At 37.9% G+C, this 18616-nt stretch overlaps 1 protein-coding gene across 5 annotated transcripts in view; it reads right to left on the bottom strand.

The window, feature by feature from the left end:
• Positions 1–18575, bottom strand: part of LOC110461971 (general transcription factor 3C polypeptide 4-like) — a 31051-nt gene extending 12476 nt beyond the window's left edge. For 4 of the 5 annotated variants that reach the window (XR_002464210.1, XR_002464209.1, XR_002464211.1 and 1 more), the window contains exons 1-7: positions 18407–18575; positions 17392–17533; positions 16533–16650; positions 9910–9988; positions 7096–7201; positions 4946–5072; positions 2760–2851 (exon numbers count right to left, since the gene is read on the bottom strand). Coding sequence is in view for 2 of the 5 variants with exons in the window: in XM_021515723.1 (XP_021371398.1) it covers positions 2760–2851; positions 4946–5072; positions 7096–7201; positions 9910–9988; positions 16533–16650; positions 17392–17533; positions 18407–18532 (790 nt within the window). In the remaining 3 variants the exon portion in view is untranslated. The remainder of the gene's footprint in view (positions 1–2759; positions 2852–4945; positions 5073–7095; positions 7202–9909; positions 9989–16532; positions 16651–17391; positions 17534–18406) is intronic. The other variant, XM_021515722.1, reaches the window with a different exon arrangement.
• Positions 18576–18616: the final 41 nt, after the last annotated feature.

Here is an 18616-nt window from a genome sequence, read left to right as displayed (position 1 = left end):
GGTAGCTTACTATCCCACAGCCATAAAGTCTACAGCTGTACCTGTTATAATACAACAAACCATACAGGTAGCTTACTATCCCACAGCCATAAAGTCTACAGCTGTACCTGTTATAATACAACAAACCATACAGGTAGCTTACTATCCCACAGCCATAAAGTCTACAGCTGTACCTGTTATAATACAACAAACCATACAGGTAGCTTACTATCCCACAGCCATAAAGTCTACAGCTGTACCTGTTATAATACAACAAACCATACAGGTAGCTTACTATCCCACAGCCATAAAGTCTACAGCTGTACCTGTTATAATACAACAAACCATACATGTAGCTTACTATCCCACAGCCATAAAGTCTACAGCTGTACCTGTTATAATACAACAAACCATACAGGTAGCTTACTATCCCACAGCCATAAAGTCTACAGCTGTACCTGTTATAATACAACAAACCATACAGGTAGCTTACTATCCCACAGCCATAAAGTCTACAGCTGTACCTGTTATAATACAACAAACCATACAGGTAGCTTACTATCCCACAGCCATAAAGTCTACAGCTGTACCTGTTATAATACAACAAACCATACAGGTAGCTTACTATCCCACAGCCATAAAGTCTACAGCTGTACCTGTTATAATACAACAAACCATACAGGTAGCTTACTATCCCACAGCCATAAAGTCTACAGCTGTACCTGTTATAATACAACAAACCATACAGGTAGCTTACTATCCCACAGCCATAAAGTCTACAGCTGTACCTGTTATAATACAACAAACCATACAGGTAGCTTACTATCCCACAGCCATAAAGTCTACAGCTGTACCTGTTATAAAACAACAAACCATACAGGTAGCTTACTATCCCACAGCCATAAAGTCTACAGCTGTACCTGTTATAATACAACAAACCATACAGGTAGCTTACTATCCCACAGCCATAAAGTCTACAGCTGTACCTGTTATAATACAACAAACCATACAGGTAGCTTACTATCCCACAGCCATAAAGTCTACAGCTGTACCTGTTATAATACAACAAACCATACAGGTAGCTTACTATCCCACAGCCATAAAGTCTACAGCTGTACCTGTTATAATACAACAAACCATACAGGTAGCTTACTATCCCACAGCCATAAAGTCTACAGCTGTACCTGTTATAATACAACAAACCATACAGGTAGCTTACTATCCCACAGCCATAAAGTCTACAGCTGTACCTGTTATAATACAACAAACCATACATGTAGCTTACTATCCCACAGCCATAAAGTCTACAGCTGTACCTGTTATAATACAACAAACCATACAGGTAGCTTACTATCCCACAGCCATAAAGTCTACAGCTGTACCTGTTATAATACAACAAACCATACAGGTAGCTTACTATCCCACAGCCATAAAGTCTACAGCTGTACCTGTTATAATACAACAAACCATACAGGTAGCTTACTATCCCACAGCCATAAAGTCTACAGCTGTACCTGTTATAATACAACAAACCATACAGGTAGCTTACTATCCCACAGCCATAAAGTCTACAGCTGTACCTGTTATAATACAACAAACCATACAGGTAGCTTACTATCCCACAGCCATAAAGTCTACAGCTGTACCTGTTATAATACAACAAACCATACAGGTAGCTTACTATCCCACAGCCATAAAGTCTACAGCTGTACCTGTTATAATACAACAAACCATACAGGTAGCTTACTATCCCACAGCCATAAAGTCTACAGCTGTACCTGTTATAATACAACAAACCATACAGGTAGCTTACTATCCCACAGCCATAAAGTCTACAGCTGTACCTGTTATAATACAACAAACCATACAGGTAGCTTACTATCCCACAGCCATAAAGTCTACAGCTGTACCTGTTATAATACAACAAACCATACAGGTAGCTTACTATCCCACAGCCATAAAGTCTACAGCTGTACCTGTTATAATACAACAAACCATACAGGTAGCTTACTATCCCACAGCCATAAAGTCTACAGCTGTACCTGTTATAATACAACAAACCATACAGGTAGCTTACTATCCCACAGCCATAAAGTCTACAGCTGTACCTGTTATAATACAACAAACCATACAGGTAGCTTACTATCCCACAGCCATAAAGTCTACAGCTGTACCTGTTATAATACAACAAACCATACAGGTAGCTTACTATCCCACAGCCATAAAGTCTACAGCTGTACCTGTTATAAAACAACAAACCATACAGGTAGCTTACTATCCCACAGCCATAAAGTCTACAGCTGTACCTGTTATATAATACAACAAACCATACATGTAGCTTACTATCCCACAGCCATAAAGTCTACAGCTGTACCTGTTATAAAACAACAAACCATACAGGTAGCTTACTATCCCACAGCCATATAGTCTACAGCTGTACCTGTTATAATACAACAAACCATACAGGTAGCTTACTATCCCACAGCCATAAAGTCTACAGCTGTGTACCTGTTATAATACAACAAACCATACATGTAGCTTATAATATTGATCATGTCAATCAGAGGATACCTTGACCATCTTTGATGTGCAACAATAAAAAAAAGAATTACTGATATTTTATTAAACCCTCTGTATGCTTCCATACGTGCCAGCAGGAGTGATTAAGTTTATAAGTTTATAACATGTACATAATAGTTGTAATGTATGTTTTAATAGAGAGTTTCTAATTAGCTAGGAGATACAATAAGATGATTTCAGAAATAATAAATAGGTAATACCTGTTGCCATAGTAACTGGAGTCTGTGACCATGCCACTGCAGATGGAGCATTTGAGGTGAAGGTCATTTTCTTCAGAAGCTTGCAATCCTCCCTATGGACATTATTGTGAACATTTTACCCATACAAATAGTAATACTAGACATGAAATAACCTTGCATGTTATTGCACATTGTCAGTGTGCAATACCATATAACATGCACCATTATTTTATCTCTGGATCAGCATTATGTTTACTGTATCTCTTTAATTTTAAGGGGCTAAAGTTCTTCAGAAATGACACAAAAAAAAAAAAATTGTAGTGTATCAATTTTCGGAATTTACTAGTTCTTACCCTTCCATACTCACCCCTGCAGGTCGGGGATCGGGAAAAGAATACACCTGCTGTTGCCCACTGCATGTATCATAGGAGGCGACTAATGCGGGAACCCCCTTGCAGAATTGGGGATTTACTTTGGTGTCCTCTATATGGGGACACAAATGCGACCAAAATAAATCTGCTGTGCCCATTGCAATATTTGGGTTCTTTATCTTTCTTTCTACTTTTAACTACCATTTATTTCCTAGCGCCTTCCTTGGCAACACCTCACTTTTGGCTTGAATGTTGAGCGTTCTCCCAGGTGAGGAAGGCAACAGGTTCTGTCCCCAGGCCGGGACATACCAAAGTCCTTAAAAGTGGTAGTTGTTATTTCCTGCTTAACATTCAGCATTTAGGGGAATGGCAACAACTGGTTCACCCGTTGTCAGTATAATGTGACCGAGCGGAATGCTGTGCTGGATGCCTTCAGCATGGTATTTCAATGAGATAGCACTATAAAGTCGGCATTAGATCTGCGCTATCACAAGGAGATTAGCACACCAACATATACCCTGTCACCTGCAAACAACATACATGACAGAGTACCATGTAGTCCATAGTACCCAACTCTCAAACAACATACATGACAGAGTACCATGTAGTCCATAGTCCCCAACTCTCAAACAACATACATGACAGAGTACCATTAAGTCTATAGTACCCAACTCTCAAACAACATACATGACAGAGTACCATGTAATCCATAGTCCCCAACTCTCAAACAACATACATGACAGAGTACCATGTAATCCATAGTCCCCAACTCTCAAACAACATACATGACAGAGTACCATGTAATCCATAGTACCCAACTCTCAAACAACATACATGACAGAGTACCATGTAATCCATAGTCCCCAACTCTCAAACAACATACATGACAGAGTACCATGTAATCCATAGTACCCAACTCTCAAACAACATACATGACAGAGTACCATGTAATCCATAGTCCCCAACTCTCAAACAACATACATGACAGAGTACCATGTAATCCATAGTACCCAACTCTCAAACAACATACATGACAGAGTACCATGTAATCCATAGTCCCCAACTCTCAAACAACATACATGACAGAGTACCATGTAATCCATAGTACCCAACTCTCAAACAACATACATGACAGAGTACCATGTAATCCATAGTCCCCAACTCTCAAACAACATACATGACAGAGTACCATGTAGTCCATAGTACCCAACTCTCAAACAACATACATGACAGAGTACCATGTAATCCATAGTACCCAACTCTCAAACAACATACATGACAGAGTACCATGTAGTCCATAGTACCCAACTCTCAAACAACATACATGACAGAGTACCATGTAATCCATAGTACCCAACTCTCAAACAACATACATGACAGAGTACCATGTAGTCCATAGTACCCAACTCTCAAACAACATACATGACAGAGTACCATGTAATCCATAGTACCCAACTCTCAAACAACATACATGACAGGGTACCATGTAATCCATAGTCCCCGGGTACCATGTAATCCATAGTCCCCAACTCTCAAACAACATACATGGCAGAGTACCATGTAATTCATAGTAACCAACTCCTAAGAAACTCTGTATCTAGAGGTGTTCACATACAAACTTTGACAACTGCAGATAAAAAAATAAATGGGAAATGTCTTGGAGAAATTTAAATACAGACAGACAGACAGGCAGAGTTCAAAATCATAGCATTGTCTAGTAGAGACATTTGGGGAGAAATAAATACTTAAAGTAAACTCTTGTTGATACAAACTCAGATAATGCAGGGGCATCCAGCAAATTAATCAAGTGAAGTTTCTTTCAAATTTTAGACTTACTGGGACTGGCATGGAAACTTGATCAACCAAAGCACAATATCACCGTTCCTCATGGCAACAGATAAAATGGCTGTCCCTGTTGAGCAATTGGCATTCCTCTCGGTACATGTTGTGGTCCAAGCCATTTCTGGATTTTATTTTTTCAAATAAATATATAGTATCAATTCAACAAGCTACTTTACAAAAGAATTCCCTGAAATCTTCAACAGAGAAAAACAAGTTTTGTTATGAGTAGACATTCTAAATCAAGCTTGAGTAATATTTTGTTGAATCTACAAGTTCCATTTATCACACTGAATATTTTATACCAAGAATGAGAAATGATAAAAGCTTCATACTGAATTTAAAACATATATCTTCATTTGATATTGTATGTGAAATTACTTTATATACTTATTGTTAATTAAAATGGTACATATAGGCCTTAATTTCCTACATTTGAACAAGACAAAAATATTCACAAGCCAGTTGTCTACTTGATCTGACTGGACGAATATGTCAGAGTAAGCAGTATTACTTCCCTTACCTACTACACATGTAGATATGCCTCCGTAGTTCACAGAGAAATAGTTAACAAGAGGCCCAGAGGGCCTGTATCGCTCACCTGGATATCTAAGCAATCATGTCAAAATATTCTCCAAATGAGATCCAAGGGAATATGCCAGACCCCAAGGCCAATCCTTGTAGCATATCTGTATTTGATTTTTTATGCCCAGCAATTTTATGTATGGTTATGGGGTGGGGATCTCAACTGTTTCCAAGCTGTGACTCAGAAACTAGGTCCCTAGGGTTGTGGCCAGACCCCAGGATCAACTCTAATATCATGACTGTTCTAATATCATGACTGCCAGCATTTGTATATATAGTTTTTGGTTGGGGATCTCAACCGTTTCAAAGTTATTACCCAGGGGTTATGTCTGCAAGGGTGGGGCAGACCCTGGGGTCAATTCTAATATCATGACTGCATTCGTCTCTTTATGCCCAACAATTGTATATATAGTTTTGGGGTGGGGATCTTAACCGTTTCAAAGTTATGACCCAGGGGTTAAGTCTCCAAGGGTGGGGCGAGACGCTATAGCCATCCTGGAAGCAAATGTGCATTCCTCTCTTTATACTCAGCAATTGTATGTATATGGTTATATGGTGGGGATCTCAACCATTTCCAAGTAATATTTCTTTTTGGCCCCACCCCTTAGCCCGGGGGGTCAGCCCCACCATTTGTACAATTTTGAATCCCTGCCTCCCATGAATGCTTCCAACCAAATATGATCAATATATCCATGTGTATAGCAGTATAGCCAAATTGCCCCCTTTTGGCCCAGCCCTCAGCCTCCTGGGGGGTCAGCCCCACCATTTGTACACTTTTGAATCCCCACCACCTAGGGATGCTTCCAGTCAAATATGGTTGATATCTATCTCTTAGTTCCAGAGAAGAAGTCGCTTAAAGTAGTATAGCTAAATAACCCTTTTTGGCCCCGCCCCTCAGCTGCCACGGGTGTCAGCCACACCATTTGTACAATTTTGAATCCCTGCCTCCCATCAATGCTTCTGATTAAATATGATTGATATCCAGTGCATAGTTCTACAGAAGAGGTCGTTTGTAGCAATATAGCCAAAATGCCCCCCCCTTTTGGCCCCACCCCTCAGCCCAACCATTTGTACAATTTTGAATCCACACCACCTAGGGATGCTTCCAGTCAAATATGGTTGATATCCATCTCTTAGTTCCAGAGGAGATGTCGCTTAAAGCAATATAGCCAAATCGCCCCCTTTTTGCCCCACCCCCCAGCCCCCTGGGGGGGTCAGCCCCACCATTTGTACAATTTTGAATCCCCACCACCTAGGGATGCTTCCAGTCAAATTTAGTTAAATTCCAATCAGTGGTTAAGAAGAAGAAGTTGTTTAAAGAAATTGTTGACGGACGGACGACGGACGCCACGGTATGGCATAAGCTGACCTTGGTCCTTCAGACCCGGTGAGCTAATAAGCTTAGAATTAAAGTATATACCTAACGTCATGTAACATAGTTACAGATAGTGAAATTAATTTTAAAATGGCTTTAAAACTTCATTTTGGATCACATTTCCCAGGAGTCCCTTTGATAGTTCAAAAGGTCTCTATTGTCTCTATATGTACATACATATACACACCTAGAGCTGAAAGACTGTACATCTTGGTTTTCAAGTAGTTGATGTCAGTACGATCTGTATTTTTCCACTCAGAATTCTCTAGGTACAATTTAGACAGGTCAGCTACCTGTGTGGTAAAAAACAAAGTACAAAATAAATTATATCTTCTTAATTTTGTCAAGATCCAAAAAAAACAATCCTTAGGGGCACATATAATTTGTTCTGCAAGTGGTTTCTTCGCTTTCACAAACAAATTAATTTAAGAAACCTTACTTCTCCTTTCAGCATACTACTGAAAATAAGAATACTTTTACACAGGATTTTATTACATTTTCTATTCTTTATAATGTTATCATATTAGAATTTGTTGATTTTAAAATCAGTTGTTGAAGTAAATAACGAAACTGTAAAAAGTCTACAATTTAAGTACAGCATAACATGAAGCTGGTTGTATTAACTGACTAGACACAATGGTTGACTGGCTGTCTTGTACATGTATCCCTAACAACTTTCCAGGCTGCGACTGGGGGTCCTACTTTACCTATAACTTACCAGACTCCGACTGGGGGTCCTACTTTACCTATAACTTACCAGACTGCGACTGGGGGTCCTACTTTACCTACAACTTACCAGACACTGACTGGGGGTCCTACTTTACATACAACTTACCAGACTCCGACTGGGGTCTTACTTTACCTACAACTTACCAGACTCTGACTGGGGGTCCTACTTTACCTATAACTTACCAGACTCCAACTGGGGGTCCTACTTTACCTATAATTTACCAGACTCCGACTGGGGTTCCTACTTTACCTATAGCTTACCAGACTGCGACTGGGGGTCCTACTTTACCTATAGCTTACCAGACTGCGACTGGGAGTCCTACTTTACCTATAGCTTACCACACACCGACTTGGGTCCTACTTTACCTATAACTTACCAGACACCGACTGGGGGTCCTACTTTACCTACAACTTACCAGACACCGACTGGGGGTCCTACTTTACCTACAACTTACCAGACACCGACTGGGGGTCCTACTTTACCTATAACTTACCAGACACCGACTGGAGGTCCTACTTTACCTAAAACTTACCAGACTCCGACTGGGGGTCCTACTTTACCTTTAACTTACCAGACTCCGACTGGGGGTCCTACTTTACCTTTAACTTACCAGACTCCAACTGGGGGTCCTACTTTACCTATAAGTTACCAGACTCCGACTGGGGGTCCTACTTTACCTATAGCTTACCACACACCGACTTGTGTCCTACTTTACCTATAACTTACCAGACACCGACTGGAGGTCCTACTTTACCTATAACTTACCAGACTCCGACTGGGGGTCCTACTTTACCTATAACTTACCAGACACCGACTGGGGGTAATACTGTACATACAACTTACCAGACTCTGACTGGGGTCCTACTTTACATACAACTTACCAGACACCGACTGGGGGTTCTACTTAACTATAACTTACCAGACTCTGACTGGGGTCCTACTTTACCTACAACTTACCAGACTCCGACTGGGGGTCCTACTTTACCTATAACTTACCAGACATCGACTGTGGGTAATACTGTACATACAACTTACCAGACTCTGACTGGGGTCCTACTTTACCTACAACTTACCAGACTCAGACTGGGGGTCCTACTTTACCTATAACTTACCAGACATCGACTGGGGGTAATACTGTACATACAACTTACCAGACTCTGACTGGGGTCCTACTTTACATACAACTTACCAGACACCGACTGGGGGTTCTACTTTACCTATAACTTACCAGACTCTGACCGGGGTCCTACTTTACCTATAACTTACCAGACACCGACTTGGGGTCCTACTTTACATACAACTTACCAGACTCCGACTTGGGGTCCTACTTTACCTACAACTTACCAGACTCAGACTGGGGGTTCTACTTTACCTATAACTTAAAGGACTCCGGCTGGGGTCCTACTTTACCTACAACTTACCAGACTCAGACTGGGGGTTCTTCTTTACCTACAACTTACCAGACTCCGACTTGGGGTCCTACTTTACCTACAACTTACCAGACACTGACTGGGGGTCCTACTTTACATACAACTTACCAGACTCCGACTGGGGTCTTACTTTACCTACAACTTACCAGACACAGACTGGGGGTTCTACTTTACCTACAACTTACCAGACTCTGATCGGGGTCCTACTTTACATACAACTTACGAGACTCCGACTGGGGTCCTACTTTACCTACAACTTACCAGACTCCGACTGGGGTCCTACTTTACCTACAACTTACCAGACAGACTTGGGGTCCTACTTTACCTACAACTTACCAGACACTGACTGGGGGTCCTACTTTACATACAACTTACTAGACTCCGACTGGGGTCCTACTTTACCTACAACTTACCAGACACAGACTGGGGGTTCTACTTTACCTACAACTTACCAGACTCCGACTGGGGTCCTACTTTACCTACAACTTACCAGACACAGACTGGGGGTCCTACTTTACCTACAACTTACCAGACTCAGACTGGGGGTCCTACTTTACATACAACTTACCAGACTCAGACTGGGGGTCCTACTTTACCTATAACTTACCAGACTCCGACTGGGGGTCCTACTTTACATACAACTTACCAGACTCAGACTGGGGGTCCTACTTTACCTATAACTTACCAGACTCCGACTGGGGGTCCTACTTTACATACAACTTACCAGACTCAGACTGGGGGTCCTACTTTACCTATAACTTACCAGACTCCGACTGGGGGTCCTACTTTACATACAACTTACCAGACTCAGACTGGGGGTCCTACTTTACCTATAACTTACCAGACTCCAAGTTGACTGGGTGTCCTGTGTGCTATACAACAACAGTCTGTGATCATGTGACAGAGTTGCCAAGATACACCTGCAATCATAATAGATATTTTGTTTGATAAAAACACTGTAGTTGTATTATATTGGTTCAAGATATGAACAGATTTCAATCGACAATCAAAGTACTGAAAGTACTGAAAGCTAAGGCAAAAGATATATATATTATTTTTGGAATGGAGAACAAAATAAAGACGAAGTTCCCATCATATTGTACAGAAGGATTTACTGTTAATTTGTTATGAATCAAAGTTTTATGTAAAAGTGTACCACTGTGAAGTTATTCTTCTTGTGTGTACAGTATATCTTTATAGGTTTGTCAGAAGAGTGGTACCAAGTTTCCTCTAGAATATATCATTTTAAACCTTTGGATAATTAATTTGCATAGGAATTTGGAATTGCTTCCCTTTGTCCATACAATGTATTTCATAGAACATTAAAAACTGAAACTGGCATTTACCCCTTTGACCAATACCTGATTATTTTAAACCATTGAATAGATTATGCACAGATTGTGAACATCTTTGAACTTTGCCTTTGTTGTTGAATAAGATATCAACCCTTGCCTTATCTAACAAAGTTACTTGGCATAAAACCATTGACCAATCAGAGTACAGTATGCTAATTAATTAGGCATGGATTTCACTCAACTTTGAACTTATCGTCTAAGTTTGTATATTGATCAATATATATTCAAGCAAGTTATCTTGTAAAGTGTGCACATCGACCAGGGTTGGCATGCTTTTTAATACGTGTGAATTTTGTTCAAGTTTCAATTTTGCATCAGTCAGTGTATATTGTTACAGAACAATATTTATAAGGATGTTTACTTGCCGAAACTAAATTGTGGATAAGCAAGTGGATTACTGCTACCCATAAATTTACAAGTCTCTCAATAATTTTGAAAAACTTTTAAATAAAGTGTTTTACATATTCACTGCAGTGAAAAGGTCTCTTCTTATGAAAAATGGAACTATTTTGAATCTGTGTTCCCATGAACAAATAATATAAAAAGCACTCTAATTCAATATGATACATTGTTGTATGTTTCAATATTGAATAAGATAAACAAAATATAAACATACATACTCACACACACACACAAGATTAGGAGAGTTACATTATTTTCCCTCTATTTCCATTGCATAAATTCTTCACAAAGAAAACAACAACTTTATAGCATATGTTCAGCTTTATCATCTTCATAGGCTAGCATTTGAAATAAGATGCACATATTAATTTCAAATACATTTCAAAAGAGTACTGCAAATGTACCAGCTAGAACACATACTATGTTATTACAGTTGTCATGATTGTTGGTTTCAGAACTGATAGCATTGTGCAACAAATGTTGACAACAGGACTTATTGAAAGTTGAGGTTGCTTGTGTATATGCAAACAGGTAGTGCATGATTTAATGTTGAGAATGATGGATCAAGGTTTATAAAATTTGGTTTGAATACTTAGTTAGGAATGCACTGACAATTTCTCTGTCACATGTACATGAACAGGTTGTGAAGCTGTAGCCTTCACCTTGACTGAATGAAATTGACCTTAAAACTGTCTTGAACAATTGATGTATGAAATTTAGAAATGAAGTTTCAAGAAATATGGTTGAAAACTTAAGAAATAATTGCTTTCATTGACATTGATACAATCTTGTGTGCTATCCCTCTCATATATCACACAAGATTTAATATCAAATGTTGGACACAGTAAAATCGAGCGAAGTTAACAAATATCAAGTTACATATTATAACTTTTATTTTATTTTATTGATATTGATCATAAGCATTGTTAAAAGTACAATGTATACCAGGGATCTTACATTTCTTTTACTACTTAACATTTGCGTTGACTTTTAATTCATTGGACAAAAACTAAAAGGAAGCCATGACCAGTATTTCTATCTTTAAAAACATACTTTTAATTTTTTTTCCAATTTGCTCCCACCACCCATAGTGTTATATTGATCAAAACAAACGTTGTTTCCAACATTTGTGCCCTTAGTCAGTAGTGGGTGTTCAATCACATTCATCAGGGTTTCAGCATCAAGTAGGGGCTGTTCAATCACATTCATCAGGCTTTCAGCATCAATATTCACAGATTCAATCTGTTCCAAGTAAAGATCACTGACTTCTCCATTAAGGAAAAGTTTGCGAGGAAAGCATTTGAACTACATTTGAACTATTCGCTGATGGAAGGATCTGTGGACTCGGCTTTCATGTGTCTGAGAGAAAATGATTTAGTCAGAGGTTCCTCCTCTATAAAGTAACTGACAGATTTCAAAATGTCATGTCACTGTTGGTATAGTTCTTGCAGCCTTTTGAAAAAGTTCATGAAGTCCTCAAAGGTATGAGAGAGTTGGTACAGTTCCTATTTCTCATCCTCCTTTCTCCCATCAATAACCATCCCTGTCTGTTGTAATATTGATTGCTTTCCCCCCCTAAAATAGAACATAGTTACCATATAATTTCTGCACCAGCAATAATGTTTAGAGATGATATTCAAACAAATAGGAGGCATAGCAATATGAGCTTGTATAGTGAGAAATAAGGCATTAAAGCTGAGGAGTTCATTAAAATGTTTCAAAAACATTTCAATAAGTCAATCTCTTTGGTAGCAGAACTAAATATAAACAAAATGTACATTAAATTCAACTTATAACAGCACATCATATGGGGGCTTAAGACATCTAATTCCTTAGGTGGTAAAACATGTGTACATAAAAAGGTACCAGTAAAAACAAAACAAAATTAGTTTAAACACACGCACTTAGATATTCACGGTTTTCATTAATACAAAAGATGAAGCAGAACATCACTCTCCCCTGGTTGTTTCCATAAAGAAGAAATTAACCAGGAAACATGGAGATGTCCATTGCACTCCTTTATTTTGCTTACAATGTGCAAATGTGCCTACTATGTGCTAATAAGCTTTCCATGTTATGGTTTTGTTTTTTATGTGCTGTATGCAAATGTTCTAAATGTGCTTAAATTACCATGTGCTGATGTGCTTACCGTGTTCAATGTGCCTATTAAGTGCTTTCCAAGTGATAAACTCTTTTTCTGAGCTTACAGTATACTACATGTACATACATGTTTTTATTTTATTTTTCCATGTTGTAATATTTTGGTCTCTGTTATTATACTCATGTTTTGTCTTTGTAGCTTATGTTGTATGTTTTGCAAAATGGACGTAAAATATATATTTTTGTATCTTGTACGTGCTCAAGGATTTTATCTGTAGTTTTTGGGACTATATATAGAAAAACTTTACCCCAGTATGAGGAATTGTTTTACACATTTATCATAAAACAAGTTATGTTCAGATTTCAGACAGAAGATACTCTAAAATTGTACAACTCAGAAAAGGTTGAAAAATATTTATAGTTCATTTTTTTCTGCTTAGAAATATTTAATCTCTAAATTACAAATGATAACTGTTTTAACAGGTCTAGTTTCCGAATTGGAAACCAAACCCTGTCTGACCTATAAATGATCATTATATAAGGCCAATTAAAAGTTTAAAACAAATATTGAGTTTATGCTAACCCCACAGATACTGGACACACTAATAGTAATATGATGTGTATAAACTATGATATATTATACACACTATACTTATTGGTGTGTTCGACACCAGTGTGGTTAACCAGACTTATCTCAGATTTGTGTTCTACAATACCCTTAAGTTTTTATATGCACTGTTAAAGTCAGAACTCCTGCTCTATATTAGCGCAGTAAAGATATTTTTCAAATTAACAATAAAATGCCTAGCTAATACATACCTACCCTATTTTTTTCTGATAGTAGAAACACAAGTAATTTGTTTGGCCTAATGTTTCTGTCATTTCATAATATTTAGAACTACTATACTTGTTTAAGTTTCCAAAACATCAAGTAGTATAACAATTGAAACTTCAATGAAAGCCAACATCACAATGAATCTAATAATACAATGTTTATAACATGTTTTTTTTTAACTGAATGAGAAGAAATGTAAGGCCAAATATCCTCACAAACAACGCTTAAGTGAAATCAGTTTGCAACTAAGCAGTTCGAAAATTTTGCAACACGTCTGGAGAAAGACGTTCCTCGTGACGCTGTAATTCACTAGAGTAAAACGTCCGTTTATTATGTTTGTTTTTGCATAATAACTGCTATACATACCGTAGAAGCACCTTCCTTTTTGTCATCGCCGCTGACAACATGCGCCATTCTCTGCGGCTTCGGCCGCATGCTTGGCCACAAGTCACCGAAATCGGGATACATAGCCTTATTTATGAATCAGTAGTAGGTAAACGTTGCAGAAGTGTATGTATATTGTTCATTGTCAATGCTGCTTAAACAACATGCCTAACATTAAGTCAACACTCGCCTGCATTTTCGTCTTTTCCGCTTCGCGTTGCGAATGATGTCTAGGCCTACACAAAACGAAAGTAAAATGTGCGCATGTCTAAATGTAAGGGAGATCACTCGTGTTTTCCCGCAGTATATGTCTGAAATCATTCCGAAGGTGTTGTTGTTTTTGTGTATATTGAAATAAAAGAGTCCTGTTATATGGTAATACTTCAATAAACGAAAAACACAAATCACACCAACAGACATATAAAATGTAGGCCTATCGGAGCATATTTTCGTTTCTGGCTGAGCTGTAATTAGCGAGAAGGCGATATAAAAATGCAATAGCATATCTTATGATGAAAATAGAACAAAATGATAATACTGCGAAGGTAAAAAAAGCCTTCAGGTTAGAATACCAATATGGAACTAGAGAAGGACAGTGGCTAGTTCTAACATGATTCCCGGTCTCATCTGCCCCGGCCGGTTGATCCCATTTTAGTTAGGCAAGCCTGGTGTGAATCACACGGAGGCGATTTTAGAATTAATTGACAGGATCCGTATCCATTAATAGGTTTGTAATATGAACTTTTTATGTTGATCTCCTACATAATTGTAAGTTATACTCCGCCTTATATTTCGTTAAATTATCAAGTTTACGTAACAAGTGCAAGCGAAATCCTAATTGACTGCCATGTTGGAAACTTCCTCAATCTTTCCGATATAGGTCAGACGTCTAAATATGGGTGTCATGACCAAATATGGAAATTGTAGTAAACATGACCGCATCAGTAGTAATACTATATTTGGCCGTGAAGGCCATATAAGGAAACGGATAACATCACGCGTGATCTAACATGGCCGTCGTTTCTTTTTTTAGAGTTTTTAGTAAGGATTTGTTATTTTAACGATGAACGAATATGCAATATTTTGATAACATTATAATCATATGAAGCGTGAATCAGATATATTATTACTGATTAGCACTTTTGATTATCCTCAGTTAGTTGGAACAGGACCGCTTCATAGCTCTGACCACGCAATATATAATTGTAAACAGGGACGTAAATGTCACCAATTTTAGCCAATCACAGGACAATATTTCCGTGTAAAGGGTTAATCCAGCGACAGTTCCAAGAGTAAATACGAAGTTTTAGAAGGATACTTAGTTCTAACTAAGAATAAGATTATATCCAATGACGTTTGAGTGAACTTGAGTCCGTGGTAATGGATTTTATTTGCAGTTTGTTTAGTATTACTAGAAGGTGACGTTATGTCTCGTTTATGAATATCTGAGCTCATTAACTGAAGTATTTTTACCGGAAGTTGCGTGTAGCATGCATGACCTACATTCAAGTAGCAGTTCCCGATTGAGATAAACAGGGTGCATTTTCAATAAGAATACGACGTTGTGATAAGATCATATGTTCTATAAAGAAAAGTAATGATATTTACAAGCCATTCAAGTGCATTTGAGTCCAAAGTTACGCATAATAAAGACAGTAGGTCCGGTATATGATTCAATTTAGTACCAGTGACTACCGCTAGAGGCCGTCTGTGTGAAATCGACATTTATGAATATCTGAGCTCATTAACTAAAGTAATACCAATAGCTGGCGGCTAACGCCTTAGCTAAAAACTGAAATCATCAATTCTTGTCTGAGTGGGATGGGCTAGTATATTGTTTTGTTTATAACCATTTCGCCCCTTGGTAACTTGAGTAAAGACTCTACCATACATTTATTTTGAAAAGTCAATTATTATCTATAGTGGTGAAAGGAATAAGTGATCAAAAGATGTTTTAGATACAATCTCATACTCAAGAAATTTTCAAATAAAGAGCTACATTGTTCATGGAAAGATTTTTTTATGATTTTTTGAAGTAAACATCACTTCTTAATATTGATGAGTCATGATCAATGGGCTTTCAAAATGTGTGCGAGATCCACAGAAAAAAACAAGAATCCAGGACTTCAGTATCAGTGTCCCAAAAATCAATGTTTATATCTTAAATACAAGATCTTTATGAGTTCTTTAAAGATAAAACCTCATCAAAGATTTTACCATGTGATCATAATACAAATATACATGCATAACACTGATCTAAGTAGTGGATACAGTGGAATATATTAAATACATGTATGATTATCTAGTATATTAATAGGTCATAAAGGGGAAAGGGGATTCTATGACTACATTCTGTGATATAAAGGAGTTAATGAATCTGAAACATACCTCCCTAATCTGTCTCCTCCGACAGGTGACCAGCAGATTGTCCGATACCCAGCGTGCGTTGAGGCTGACTTCACTAGTGGACATAGTGTGTGGTCAAGAGCAAGCTCTTGCTTTAATTCTGCACACAAAACAAAACAATATGACAATATCAATAATTTGGTGGAAAAATCACATACAAATACCTTCATAACTCACTTCTTTTTATCTTAATATTTATTACTTTCAATTGATATGATCGATATCTGTGACCTTGCAAGTTACCAGTAGTCAGTGTCATTCAACAGCCAATAATTTGATAGATCTAGACTTGCCCTCCATCCTTGCTACAGATGAAATATTCTGGCTTTTATGGCTCATTAGAAATCATTTGAAGTTTTAAACAAATTTTATACCTCTGACCTTTACAGATATTGAAGGATATAAATTTGAACAAATTGAAAAACAAATTTATGTCTATAACATATTATCTTCCTTCATTTTTGCAGGTTTGAACCCCTTTAATTCAGGGTTGCATCGAAGATATCATGAATCACATTAAGCTAAAAGTTCATTATTAGAGTCCCCCCAACTTAAATTGCCCGTTGGATCATGTCCTTCTACATCAGGGACTATGGGAGGAGGGGCACACACTTTAATTATGTAACTTATATTCTATGTAATTTATAGTGTACAAATGTTAACCCTTTCACCCCTATGTAACTTCAATCAACCCTACCATGGATTGATCTGGATGAGTCCATTATGGTCTACAGTGGTGAGGGGTAAACAATCAAATTCAAACTGCTGATTAGGATTTATCAATGGATGCATTGGATAGTACAATATGGGATTAATCATATATCAGATCAATGTTTCAGACCTGGAGATTTTGTGTTTTCTTGGAGATCTCTGAATTGCACTTCATCCAAACCAGACATGTTGTGTTGTTCTTTCCATGCTGGTATGGACTTGATGTGGCAGCTTGATGATGACACTAGCTGGTGTGGGGAATAATCGAGTTCCTGTAAAAATCGGGTGAAAATCCATACAAACCAACAATGTAACTTTCAATAACATTATATATTAACATGCATATATGTCTCACCAGATGTACATTTTTATTTTGTTTAAAAACTTTGAAGTCAGATCAATCAGAAGAATTTTTTTTGTACATGCCTATTCTGACAGTTATCTTCAATGCAAGGGTCATGGTACATTGTAAGTGCTGGACCAGAGACATATATATTACAATACTTAAGTTTCCTCAGGCCCTGTTACCAATGTCTGACTGTTGTCAGGGCCAGAAGAAACTCCTATATATGTCATAGGTGTCCAAACCTCTGAAATCTCAAATGAGAAAGATCTCCCTCATTCCACATGTCCTAAAAGGGAAAAAGGGAATGAAACATGACTGAAACTTCTTTGCTCATTTTATCTTTCCCTTTCTACATGAATGTACCAAAATATTTACTCCAAAAAAAGCATTCATTTGATTTAGACACACCTGTGTTATGATCATTACACTCATCCTGCAGTAACTAGCTGGAGATCATTTTCCGAAAGGATGTTGATTTTCAATTTGTGTGAGTTAAGATCTAGACTTGAATGAGGGAGTTTCGAGGGAGATTGGTAATTTTTGGTCAAAATGAGAGTCTTCCTGAGGGTCAGTGAGCTATGATACATCTCTGGCTGGACCACAGGGGTTCCTTAAAAATGTGTTAAATGCACATATGCTTTACTGATACGGGTTACAGCACACCTACACAAAAACTGTGTTTATCTTAGACATAACGAATCCCTGTGTTTACACTGTACAGTACGTTAAGTAAGTAATCGGATTATTACATAGGCTTTTATCATTTGAGCTACAACATGACATGTGGAGTGTAATTTACCATGAGAAGTACACATTCGTTTGCTGCTATGGCCACACGCCCATCACTTGACCACTTGACAGCGTTGATACAGCTGGGTTTCAAATTGAACGTATACATGCATCCCTCTGTTCCATCTGCCGCCATTTTCCTGTTCTAAACTAATAATTCGGAATACCTCTGGACTTTTCAAATATTGTCGATTCTTTTTGTTAAATTGGCGTTGATTGG

The sequence above is a fragment of the Mizuhopecten yessoensis genome, unplaced genomic scaffold, assembly GCF_002113885.1.
Source record: "Mizuhopecten yessoensis strain PY_sf001 unplaced genomic scaffold, ASM211388v2 scaffold10713, whole genome shotgun sequence".
Classification (NCBI taxonomy): Eukaryota; Metazoa; Mollusca; class Bivalvia; order Pectinida; family Pectinidae; genus Mizuhopecten; species Mizuhopecten yessoensis.
Note: the sequence above shows the minus strand (reverse complement) of the source record. Positions and strands in the feature narration are given on the sequence as shown.